Source organism: Leucoraja erinacea, chromosome 16, assembly GCF_028641065.1.
Source record: "Leucoraja erinacea ecotype New England chromosome 16, Leri_hhj_1, whole genome shotgun sequence".
Classification (NCBI taxonomy): Eukaryota; Metazoa; Chordata; class Chondrichthyes; order Rajiformes; family Rajidae; genus Leucoraja; species Leucoraja erinaceus.
The window spans coordinates 45,095,119-45,108,410 of record NC_073392.1 but is presented as its reverse complement, the minus strand read 5'-3'; the positions used below and the strand labels follow the sequence as shown (position 1 = coordinate 45,108,410).

General features: G+C 44.3%; 1 protein-coding gene across 1 annotated transcript in view; it reads right to left on the bottom strand.

Moving 5' to 3' along the window:
- Window positions 1-13,292, bottom strand: part of si:dkey-32e6.3 (uncharacterized) — a 42,228-nt gene that overhangs the window by 17,995 nt on the left and 10,941 nt on the right. Inside the window, exons 4-5 of the mRNA XM_055648307.1 lie at window positions 10,034-10,194; window positions 7,319-7,451 (exon numbers count right to left, since the gene is read on the bottom strand). Coding sequence (XP_055504282.1) covers window positions 7,319-7,451; window positions 10,034-10,194 — 294 coding nt within the window. The remainder of the gene's footprint in view (window positions 1-7,318; window positions 7,452-10,033; window positions 10,195-13,292) is intronic.

Sequence of the window (13,292 nt, the reverse complement as noted above, 5' to 3'; positions counted from 1 at the left end):
ACTTCCTATACTCTCAAGTTGCTGAGATTTGAGATCAGTCAACACCTGCTCCTTCCAGAATTGAGCCGGAGAAGAATTTCGGGCCCAAAGCAACCTGTTAATTTTTTATTAATCTCTTCTTACCTTTCTACATATTTTAAGAAAGGTATTTTTGTACTCTACAAGCCTGTCCTATAAAGCCCGGCCTACTTTTTCATTCAGATGCAATAAGCTCTGATGAAGTGAGCTTCATTCTTGCTTTAGGGCTTAATTCATTCATCATTTAAAACATATTTTTTGCACTTCACAAGCCTCGATCTCAAGGTTGACTGATTTTCCCTGGAACTAATTAAAATATAACAGATCTTTCAGATCATTGCTCAGTATAATAATTCCACTGGCACATAAAATATGAGCCTGTGCGACCAAATAGCAAAAATGTGTATAATGCAGATCAGGATCACAATCGGTTTCTATTGTGAGAATTTGCTATGGAGTTCCGGAAGTGTCGGCGCTGTTAACAGCTGCGGCTCGCCTGCAGTCCATCTGTCTTTACTTTTTTCTGTTGTTTTTTTTGTCTTGTTTTGGTTAAGTTTTAGTTTGTTGGGTTGTGTTGGGGGGGGGGGGGGGGGGTGAAACATGTTCTCTGTCTCTTCCTTCGGGGGAATGCGACTTTTTCGTGTCGTATCCCCCTTCTCTGCCTCCGTCTGCGCTGAGGCCTAATGGCGGAGCTGGCTGCCTCCAGCCTGCGACTGACCCTGAGGCTCCGGAGGCAGAACCAGCCAGGACTCACCAACGAGAGGCTGGCCGTCTTCGGGGCTGAGGCAGCGGTGGCCCGACTTGCTGGTGCGGCGTTCTGGCTTTCGGCGGCGGCCTGGAGCTGATGCAGCGGGGCTCGGAGCTGAGACTGCGGGACCTGGAGCTGGGGCAGTGGCCCGGAGCTGGAGCGGCGGCCCGGAGCTGAGACTGCGGGATCCGGAGCTGGGGCGGCTGCCTGGAGCTGGGGCGGCGGCCCGGAGACTGCGGGACCCGGAGCTGATGCTGTGGTGGGCCGTCTCAGAGCGGAGACGGCGTTCCGGCTTTCGGGGGTGGCGACAACATCACGGAGGTCCGCTGGACTGGAGGGCAGCATCTCCGGCCTGGATCGATCGCCTCAGCGCAGAGGGAGAACAAGGAGGGAAGAGACGGAGACTAAGACTTTGCCTCCATCACAGTGAGGATGCCCTTGGTGAACTCACTGTGGTGGATATTTAATTTGTGTTTATTGTATGTTTTGTTTTTATTGGTTCTGTGTATGACTGCAGGCAACATAATTTCGTTCAGACCGAAAGGTCTGAATGACAATAAAGGAATCTAATCTAATCTAATCTATATTGAGGCTGCAGTACATAATAGCAATGAGCAGTAGTACTGGAATTTACTTGTCTACCCATGCTACAAAATGGATATTTAATCATATAAAAGTCTGACCTTGGATGTTTACTTGTGGGTTTGCTTGCTTGCTTGCCTGAACTTTTTCTTTGATTCACATCTCCTCGAAAACCCGACGCGGTAACGGTGACATTTTTTACATATTCTGGTAGAGATTTACCTCATGATTTCAAAAATCCCCTCATCTGAAAATTTGGTTCATTATTTCTCGGGTTTTTTTACTAAAGATTGTTCACCAATCTGACATCTTTTTAAAATCTAACGTGCTGAAGCGAGCTGGATGACGTCACAATGCCTTTGCTCCTCGCGGCAAGCTGTGCAGAATTTTCAACGCGCAAAGGCACTGTTTTGCCTCGCGGCGGCGCTGGACTTTACACCGGGAGCCTGGGATCTCTCACCGAGATCGGCAGTGGTGGAGCTCCATCCAGCGCAGCCTTGTCGGCTTCGGAAGTCTCCGGTAGGAAAGCGGCCATTCCAGGTTTCCCATGCCGTTGAGAGGGTTCTCCTGACGCCGGAGCACCATCATCCGGTGAGAAGGCCCTGGAACATCGGGCCTCCATAGGGGCGACTGCGGAGGCCAAAATAGGCCCGACTATGGGTGGACATGGGATGGGGACTGGACATTGTGCCTTCCCTCATAATGGGAAACATTGTGGGGGGATGTTGTTTATGTTTAAATTTATTATTGTTATGTTTGTATTCTTTTTTTTATGTGCTGCATTGGCAATAAGCATTTCACTACACCTAGGGTGTATGTGACATAAAGAACCTTTGAACCTTTGGATATAAAGTACAGTTTTGGTCTCTTTATTTAAGGAGGATTCTAATTGTATTGAAAGCAGTTCGGTAAAGGTTCAATAAACTTATTTCCTTGGATGAAAGGATTGATCGGAGGAGAAAAGATTGAGCAGGATATTTACATAGTGTAGAGTTTAGAAAAAAGAGAAGTGATCTATGAAAACAAAATTTCAAGGCAGTTTAACAAAGTACAAAACGTTTAGCCTCTTAAAGAAATCAGAAGCCTAGACATAATAATAATACATTTTATTTATGGGCGCCTTTCAAGAGTCTCAAGGACACCATGAAGACTAGGGAACATGGGACAGTTAATGGAGATGCCTTGCGGACAGTCTGTATTATAATCGAGGACATGCTGGGCGTCCCTAGGCATATGAAGATAAATAAATCTATCGGGCCTAATCAGATATATCTGAGGACACAGTAGGAAGCTGGAGAAGAAATTGCAAGCACTCTGGCTGAGATATATAAATAATCATTAGGCAGTGCGTGGTGCCCAAAGACCGGAGGGTGGCTAATGTTGTGCCTCTATTTAAGAACGGCTGCAAGTAAAAGCCTGGGAACTATAGACCAGCAAGCCTAACATCTGTGGTCGGCAGGTGAAGATTCTGAGGGATAGTCAGTATGGTTTTGTAGTGGGTGGGAGAACATGCTTTATAAATCTGATTGAGTTATTTTAAGGTTGATGAAGGCAAACCCATAGACATGTGGACTTCAGTAAAGCATTTGATAAGGTTCCACATGATAGGCCGCTCTGGATGGTTAGATTGTATGGGATTCAGGGAGGGCTAATACAGTGGTTCCCAACCTTTTTTAGTTCATGGCCCCCTTGGGCTCTTTAATTTTTCTGTGCCCCCCCCCCCCCCCCCAACATTATTAGTGGAAAAAAAGTGGCCCCCTTCATTGAACCTGTGGCCCCCTAAATCCCCAAATGTTTCTGTGGCCCCCCTGAAATTTGCCATGGCCCCAGGTTGGGAATCACTGAGCTAGTAGACTGGATGGAGAATTAGCTTCACGAAAGGAAGCAGAGAGTGATGGCGGAAGGATGCTTTTCAGACTGGAGGCCTGTGACTAGTGGTGTGCCTCAAGAATCGCCACTTGGGCCATTGCTGTTTATGGTTTGTATCAATGATTTGGATGAGAATGTAGATGGCATTAGTAAGTTTACACATGACACTTAAGTGAGTGGTATCATAGATGGTTATCAAAAATTACAGCAAGTACTTGATCAGTTGGGCAAGTGGGCTGAGAAATGGTTAATGGAGTTTGATGCCGATAAGATCGAGGAGTTGCACTTTTGGAAGTCAAATCAGTACAGGACCTTATGAATGAATGGCAGGGCCATGGGGAGTGTTGTAGAGCAGAGGGTTCTAGGGTCCAATGGACACAGTTCCCTACAAATGGCATCACAGGCAGAGTGGTCAGAAATGTTTCTGGTACATTGGCCTTCATTAGTCAGGGTAATGAGTATATAGGTTAGACTGTTGTGATACAGTTGTACAAGACAGTGGTGAAGCTACATTTGAAATATTGTGTTCAATTGTGGTCACCCTGCTATATGAAGGTTGGTGTTAAGCTAGAAAGAGTACAGAGAAGTTTTAAGGGAATGTTGTCAGAACTTAGTCAGGAGTTATAGGGAGAGGTTGGGCAGGCTAGGAATATATTCCTTGGAGCGCAGGAAGCTAAGATCATGAGAGGAATAGATAGGGTGAACACACATTATTTTGCCCAGAGTATTGGAATCAAGAATTAGAGGACATACGTTTAATGTGAGAGGAGAAACCTATCATGTTTAATAGGAACCTAAGAAGCACTTTTTCACACTGAGTGTAAAGGGTATATAGAATGAGCTGCCAGTGGAGGTGGTTGAGGCAGAGACTATAACAACATTTAAAAGGACATTTGGACAGGAACGTGGATAGGAAAGGTTTAGAGGGAAATGGGCAAGTCGGGCCAAAGAGCTTGTTTCTGTGCTGTATGACTCTGACAAAGCAGAGCATCAGAAAAAGGGGTTACCCATTTGAAATGGAGATGAGGAGAAATTTATTTTCTCAGTCATGAAATGTTGGAGTTTTGGTGCCTCAATCTTTGAACACATTGAAAGGCCAACTTGAACAAATCTTTGGTCTCCCTGAAAATTGAGAGTCAAGGCAATGATAGCACAATTAGGGCTATTTAGAGTGCCTGACCTCAGCTGTTGTCTGTGTGAGTCTGCATGTTCTCCCCGTGATAACATAGGTTTCCTCCGTGTACTCCAGTTTCTTCCCGCAGCCCAATGACATGCGGATTTATAGGTTAACTGGCCTCTGGTGTGTATGGAATGGATGCGAAAGTGGGATAACATAAAACTATTGTGAACGGGTGATCAATGGGCGGTATGGACTCGGTGGGTTGAAGGGCCGTTTCCATGTTCTATCTCTAAATTAAATTAAAACTAAATACTGCCAGCTGGGAAATAGAATCAGGCAAAGCGAGTGATTCAAGGGAAGAGAACCAAAAAACAGATCTAGAACAAAAGGTTGCAGGGAAAGAATGTGCAACTGCATTGGGTTAACCAAGGTGTGAGCAGGGAAGCCTTAGGTACAAAAAACCATTAAAAACAATTATGTCAAGCTGCTGAAGGCAATGGAACACAGCAAACTAGTCACACCAGGAATATGATGTGTGGGTTTTCCTTTAAACTCTCTTTGGGGATATGGACATTGCTGCCCATTATCCACTGTCCCTGGAAGATCATAGCCAGTCACATTTTTGATCTGATGTAGTCCATCGAGTGAAAATACACCAATAGAGTTAATGGATATGCATTTCATGAATTAGACACAATGGAGGACAAAGGAGGCCTGATAATATATTTCCAAGAAAGGATGGTGTGCGACTTGGAAGGGGACCTGCTACTGCCCTCTTGCACCTGCTATCCTTGTCCTTCTTCGTGTTAGAAAACGCCGCCTTGGAGAAGTGCTGCTGGATTTCCCTGGGCAAATAAATGCATTGCAGTTTGTAGCTGCAGCTATTAAATGCCAGTGCTGTGTAAATGAATATTCATGGCGGTGTGACGTTCCACTCACACAGGCTGTTTGTCCTTGTTGGTGTCAAGTTTCTTGAGAGTTGCTGTAACTGCACTCATCCAGGCAAGTCAAAAGTATGTTGTCACGTTCCTGACATGCCTAATCGGCCGTGAGAAGGATTTTGGTTGTCAGGAAGTGAGTGACTTGTCGCAGGACACACTGCCTTTTGACATGCTCTTGCAGCTACACTTTCCATGAGACGGGTCCAATTAAATTTCTGGTCAGTAATGAATTTGGTGTTGGGGAACTTAGCAATGGCAATGCCATTGAATGTCAAGGGTATGAAGATGTTTAATGCTTGGCACTTTTGTAGCACAAATATTATTTGCCACTTTTAGCCCATGACTGAGTGTTGTCTACATTTTCTTTTGCCAGAGGTCTAATTTGCTGAGGAGTTGCAAATGGATAGTCAGTCAAATAGGTAATGCAATCAAGGTAAACAATTATATGATTTAATAATTGCTCAGCATGTTCAGAAGAAAGTCTTACAAATCCAGTCTTTGAGGAAAACTGGTGCCTGAGAATCACACAAAACTGTATTTAAATCATGATGCATAGAGAAATCAATCTGGCTGCATGGAGCTGAGGCCTTAGGGAATAGCCGCATCAGATGTTCCCTTAGGCAACAGAAACATCCGAAGAATCTACAGCTGAGGTGTACAAATAAATATCAGATGTTCCTGAGTGGAATTATAAGTAGCTGAAACTATTTGCTGTGTGACATGGGTTGCAGGTGATAGTGGGAGAGAGTTTCTAGGTTACCAAGTGCTGCAAATGATTTGTATTTGAATTTGATTATTTTATTGTCATTCAGACCTTTCGGTCTGAACAAAATTACGTTGCCTGCAGTCATACACAGTAACAATAAATAACAAAACATACAATAAACACAAATTAACATCCACCACAGTGAGTTCACCAAGCACCTCCTCACTGTGATGGAGGCAAAAGTCTTAGTCTCTGTCTCTTCCCTCCTTGTTCTCCCTCTGACCTGAGGCGATTGACCAGGCCGGAGATGCCGTCCTCCAGTCCAGTGGACCTCCGTGGTGATGTCGCCGCTGCCGAAAGCCGGAACGCCGTCTCCGCTCCGAGTCAGCCCGCCACAGCCTCAGCTCCGAGTCCCGCAGCCTCAGCTCCGAGTCCCGCTGCAACAGCTCCGAATCCCGCAGCCTCAGCTCCGAGTCCCGCTGCAACAGCTCCGAATCCCGCAGCCTCAGCTCCTAGCCCCGCTGCATCAGCTCCGAGTCCCGCTGCAACAGCTCCAAGTCCCGCTGCAACAGCTCCAAGTCTCGCTGCAACAGCTCCGAGTCCCGCTGCAACAGCTCCGAGTCCCGCTGCAACAGCTCCAAGTCCCGCTGCAACAGCTCGAAGTCCCGCAGTCTCAGCTCCGGGCCGCTGCCGAAAGCTGAAACGCCGCATCAGCGAGTCGGGCCACCGCTGCCTCGGCCCCGAAGACGGCCAGCCTCGCGTTGGTAAGTCCTGGCTGGCTCTGCCTCCGGAGCCTCGAGGTCGGTCGCAGGTTGGAGACCGCCAGCTCCGCCATTAGGCCTCAGCGCAGACGGAGGCAGAGAAGGGGGATACGACAAGAAAAAGTCGCATTCCCCCGAAGGGAGAGACAAAAGAAACATGTTTCACCCCCCCCCATAACACAACCTAATAAACTAAAACTTAGCCAAACAAGACAAAAAAAACCAACAAAAAAAAACCAACAAAAAAGTAAAGACAGACGGACTGCAGGCGAGCCGCAGCTGTTAACAGCGCTGCCACTATGCTGACGCAACACAACTGGCGGATAATGCTGACGGAACACAGCAATATCAATGACTCACTCAACTCCCAGAGTAGTGTTAGTGAATTTAACTGGAAGTTCAGCTGATGGAGGTTATTGACAATGAGGGCTCAAGCAGTAGGCCGGCTAAGCATTATAAAATCTATACCAACAATAATGAGCATTATTATAATGACAATAATGATCTAAAACTTGAATCTCAGAAACCAATCATTAATTCATATTTAAAATCAATTGAATATTAGAGTTGTACCTGTGCACAAATAATAGATTCAGCATCATTTAAGCGGATATTATCATCGATGAAGATGTGTTGTATTCCAGTTTCAGAAGGATCAATCCAAAATGGTTTACCACCATGGCTTGAGAAGCTATTCCTTGCCCACCTGAAGAAGAGATACATGAAAATGTCACATAAAAAAATTAATGAAGTGATTTTCTGATATAAAGGTGCACAAGCACAGTGTGTGTGGTAGTCTGCTTTCAAATTGTTTTAGTTATGGGAAAATTGGAAATATGCTTATTACACACCTGTTTATGATTTTGCAATAAATAAATGGTATAAATAGTTCTCAGTTTTGGAATCAGGAATTTTGAATTTAAACTACTTAATCCAAATAAAGTTTTGATATCCTGCAATATAAAACTTGCTGATACGATGGTTTGGGAGGTTGAAGGGAGAGAACCATACCAGCAGTTTCACTGTGGACTTAAGTCACATTACACTCTGCATATTACACAGGCTCTTCTCTGAAAGTTAAGCAAGTCCACTCCCAGTGTGCCAGGGTGTGTTGATTTCCCAATATTAGTTGTTAGTTTAGAGATACAGCATGAAAACTCTTCAGCCCACTGAGTCTACACCAATGATCAATTAAGTGATCACACCAGTTCTACATAATCATACCTTTGTATCCACTTGTTGCAAATGAGGGGCAATTTTACAACGGCCAATTAACCTGCAAAACCGCACTTCTTTTGGATGTGGGAGTAAACTGGAGCATCCGGAGGAAACCCATGCGGTCACAGGGAGCACATGCAAACACCACACAGGCAGCACCCAAGATCAGGATCGATCTGGGGTTGAGTGCTGAGGCAATAGCCCGACCAGCGGTGCTACTCTACCATCATATTACAAGAGAAACAACAAAGACAGCAACTAAACATCTCAACATCGCCAGCTTTTTGAGATGAATGTATCGCATTTTTCATTTTGTTTTAACTATTTAAAACTGTTGAAAAATAAACATCAGACTTGCTTCCTTTGCTCATCCCTGCCCATTCCTCGCAGGCCCATGTACTTCAGTGAATGTGGTCCACACATCCACTAGCTCTTTACATTGTCCCTGTTCCATGTAGCAATGAGTAGACCTCAGGAGTTGATCTTGAGGCCACTTCGTTGGGCCATCAAGCTAGCCTCTTAACACTGCTATTGTCAAAGGCATTTTAACTGTTTTACATTAACTCCACCAAGCAGATGTTAAAAAATACCCCCCCCCCCCAAAATTTAAACAACTAAAAGTAAAAATAAAAACGCATCCAAAATGGAAAATTAATTACATTGTTTTAGAATAAACCAAAATACATTTAGGTAGACAAAAATGCTGGAGAAACTCAGCGGATGAAGCAGCATCTATGGAGCGAAGGAATAGGCGACGTTTCGGATCGAGACCCTTCTTCAGACTGATGTGGAGGCGGGGGCGGAAAAAGAAAGGAAGAGGCGGAGGCAGTGGGCTGAAGGATGCAATAGATGAGGTGGAGGAGGTGCAGGTGAAGGTGCGGCTGCACCTCCGCCAACCTCATCTATTGCATCTGCTGCTCTAGGTGTCAGCTGCTCTACATCGGTGAGACCAAGCGTAGGCTTGGCGATCGCTTCGCCCAACACCTCCGCTCAGTTCGCAATAACCAACCTGATCTCCCGGTGGCTCAGCACTTCAACTCCCCCTCCCATTCCGAATCTGACCTTTCTGTCCTGGGCCTTCTCCATGGCCAGAGTGAGGCCCACTGTAATTTGAGGAGCAGCACCTCATATTTTGCTTGGGTAGTTTACACCCCAGCAGTATGAACATTGACTTCTCCAATTTCAGGTAGTCCCTGCTTGCCCCTTGTTTCCCCTCCCCTTCCCAGCTCTCCCTCAGTCCACTGTTTCCGCCTCTTCCTTTCTTCTACCCTCCCCCCACAGTCTGAAGAAGGGTCTCAACCCGAAACGTCGCCTATTTTCTTTGCTTCATAGATGCTGCCTCACCCGCTGAGTTTCTCCAGCATTTTTGTCCACCTTCGATTTTCCAGTATCTGCAGTTCCTTCTTAAACATTTAGCATATGTAATGTAACCCATTCAAATAGGGTTACATTACATATACTGAACATTGTTAGCTTAATGCTGAGGTGCCAAATGTGAGGTGCATCCTGTCCCTCAGCCCAGCACAAATAACCTATTCATCTCTGGTTTTAATGCTCATCTTAATGGTGGAGCAGGAGGTCAGATCCACTGGCATCGGACCTTTAGCTTGTTCCGTCTGACCTGTTCATGCTACAATTAACTGGTAGTTCTCTAATCTGGCCCATTTTAAAAGGCAGTCGCTTCAGTTCTAAACCACTGGACTAGTTTACTCAACAACAGAACTAAACAAAGTGTATCAAATGCAATTGTCAGAATTCTACATCTTCTGGATACCTCTTTTAATGGGTGTAAAATAGATGGCTGACCACTGCAAAACATCTTCTATCTATTAAGAACAGTTACAAACTGTTTGGGATGGATCACATTGCTTGGAGAGAGAAATGTAACAAGGATCCTCCACGTTGCTTGTGGACAGAGATATAGGAGCAACATCATTAAACCAGAGGAAAAAATTCACTGCAGATGCAATAGCTATAGGTTATGCATTTACCGGTTAAGTTGTCGTAATTTTGATGACATATTTGTTACACCTCTACTAAACATGCAGAATATCCATATCTCAAACTCACCAGTCGAAATGATCCTGAAAACCCACAATTCCCTCCAATGAAGAGAAGTAGTGATATAAAGCTTTAGGATCTGATTTTATGGAAATCCGTTCAGATCCCAAGGTCAACACAACATCCTTTTTATTGCAACGGATTTTGCCTGGTACCATTGTTAAAGGCAGCTAAAGAGAAAAGATAGGGAAACATTTGTTTGTTAAGGCTTTATTGGTTAAGATTGGAAGAAATCAGTGAACACACATGCAGAACCAAGTGCAAAGGAACAATGTAAAAGTATTAACTACTGGGATCGTACCAAGGTCATTCAACACGTTAAGAGAATAGACACATCAATGTTCCAGAATATACTAGATATAGTCTGTCCCTCAGAGTCACTTTGTACTCTTCCTCCACACCTCTATTCAACTCGTCCTGATGCGGAGGACTCATCTCATCAGCACCTTAAGGGTTCGGCAGCGAGATTGATAATGGTACATATGTCACAGACAGGGTAGTCTGTGGCTTCGCCCATGGAAATGACCCAAGAGTGGAGCTTAATTTCCTACCAAGCTTTGAGGCAGTTTAAAAAAGTATTTCAATGTTTCTGGCATTTGGAGACATTTCAAACTATTAACACTATGTAGACCATTAAAATGAAAATCATCCCAGAATAAAAATAGTAGACTTAAACGTATCCTTAGAAATAATTAAAAACATAAAAGTCAACTAACTAGAAAAATACCAATAATCAAAGAATCCCACTGATATGAATGGGGTCTCTGATCCTACACCTGATTGGACTTGGCATCGGACCACATTGACAATTCCCCAGAATAAATTTGGAAAATCCAAACAAGCTTTGTTGCTATTGTCCAGAGATAGAGTGTGCGACAAACACTGCGCCACGTTACTCAGTAACTCTTGGACTTAAGCAAGTTTAAGCATGTCCAGGATTTAATTTGAACAGAATAGTCACAGTGCCCTCCATAATGTTTGGGACAAAGACCCATCATTTATTTATTTGCCTCTGTACTCCACAATTTGAAATTTGTAATAGAAAGAATCACATGTGGTTAAAGTGCACATTGTCAGATTTTAATGGCCATTTTTATACACCTTGGTTTCACCATGTAGAAATTATAGCAGTGTTTATACATTGTCACCCTATATCAGGGCACCACAATGTTTGTGACACAGCAATGTCATGTAAATGGAGGTAGTTATGTTTAGTATTTTGTTGCATATCCTTTGCCTGCAACGACTGCTTGAAGTCTGTGATTCATGGACATCACCAGTTGCTGGGTGTCTTCTCTGGTGATGTTCTGCCAGGCCTGTATTACAGCCATCTTTAGTTTATGCTTGTTTTGGGGGCTAGTACCCTTCAGTTTTCTCTTCAGCATATAGAAGGCATGCTCAATTGGGTTCAGATCGGGTGATTGACTTGGCCAAACTCAAGAATTGACTATTGTTTAGCTTTGAAAAACTCCTTTGTTGCTTTAGCAGGATGTTTGGGATCATTGTTTTGCTGTAGAATGAACCGCCAGCCAATGAGTTTTGAGGCAATAGTTTGAACTTGAGCTGATAGGATGCGTCTATACACTTCAGAATTCATTATGCTGCTGCCATCAGCAGTTGTATCATCAATGAAGATAAGCTAGCCAGTACCTTCAGCAGCTATACATGCCCAGGCCATAACATCCCCACTACCGTGTTTCACACATGAGGTGGTATGCTTTGGATCTTGGGCAGTTCCTTCTCTCCTCTGTATTTTGCTCTTGCCATCACTGATAAAGGTTAATTTTCGTCTCATCTGTCCACGACCTTTTTCCAGAACTGTAGTTGCTCTTTGAAGTACTTCTTGCCAAACTGAATAGCCATACTATTTTTTTGCGGCTAACTAGTGGTTTGCATCTTGCAGTGTAGCCTCCGTATTTCTGTTCATGAAGTCTTCTGCGGACAGTGGTCGTTTACAAATCCACACCTAACTCCTGAAGAGTGTTTCTGATCAGTCGGACAGGTGTTTGGGGATTTTTCTTTATTATAGAGAGAATTCTTCTGTCATCAGCTGTGGAGGTCTTCCTTGGCCTGCCATTCCCTTTGTGATTAGTAAGCTCACCAGTGCTCTCTTTCTTCATATTGGTGTTCCAAACAGTTGATTTTGGTAAGCTTAATGTTTGGCTGATGTCTTGAACAGTTTTATTTTTGTTTCTCAGTCACATAATGACTTATTTGACTTTCATGGGCACAACTTTGGTCTTCATGTTTATAAACAGCAATAAAGTTTCCAAAGGTGATGGAAAGACTGGTGGATAGACTAGGTGCTGAGAGCTCTCTTATACCTGCATTAAGGAGGCAATTAAAGACACCTGTGCAACTACAAACACCTGTGAAGCCATGTGTCCCAAACATTATGGTGCCCTGAAATGGGGGGGATTATGTATAAACACTGCTGTAATTTCTACATGGTGAAAACAAAATGTATAAAAATACCCTTTAGTAAAATCTGACAATGTGCACTTGAAGCACATGTGATTGTTTCTATTACAAATCTCAAATTGTGGAGTACAGAGAGAAATAAATAAATGATGGGTCTTTGTCCCAAACATTATGGAGGGGCACTGTATGTGCTAAGACCATAATGGACAAAGTTTTATTTGTAAAACCAATTAATGTGTGAGGCCAAATGATGGGTCCAACCAGACGCATGGACAGATATATGGACCCTTCTTGGTGAACCATATCTTGGGCAACACAGTGGCGCAGCTGCTGCCTCACAGCGACAGGGACCCAGGTTCGATCCTGACCTCGGTGCTGTCTGCTTGGAGTTTGCACGCTCTCCCTTTGACCACATAGGTTTCCTCCAGGTGCTCCAGCTTCCCCCTCACATCCCAAAGACATGCAAATAGTTCCCAGTGTGTTGGATAGTTGTAGTGTGCGGGGGTGATCGCTGGTCGGCACGGACTTGCTGGGCTGAAGTGGGGAGTTTGCACTTTCACCCAGTGACCATGTGGGTTTTCTCCCGCTGCTCCCCACATCCCAAAAACGTGTGGGCTTGTAGATTACTTGGCCTCTTTAAATTGCCCCGTTTGTTGGGAGTGGATGCATAAATGGGATATCATAGAATTAGTGTGAATGGAAAATTGGTAGTCGGTGTAGACGCGGTGGGTCAAGGGGCCTGTTTCCACGCTGTATCTCTGAACTAAACTTTAGTGGATGGCATGTAGAAAACCTTTCCAAATGTTATGTCTGAGCCGCGTACCACTCAACACCATTCTGGGTGGAC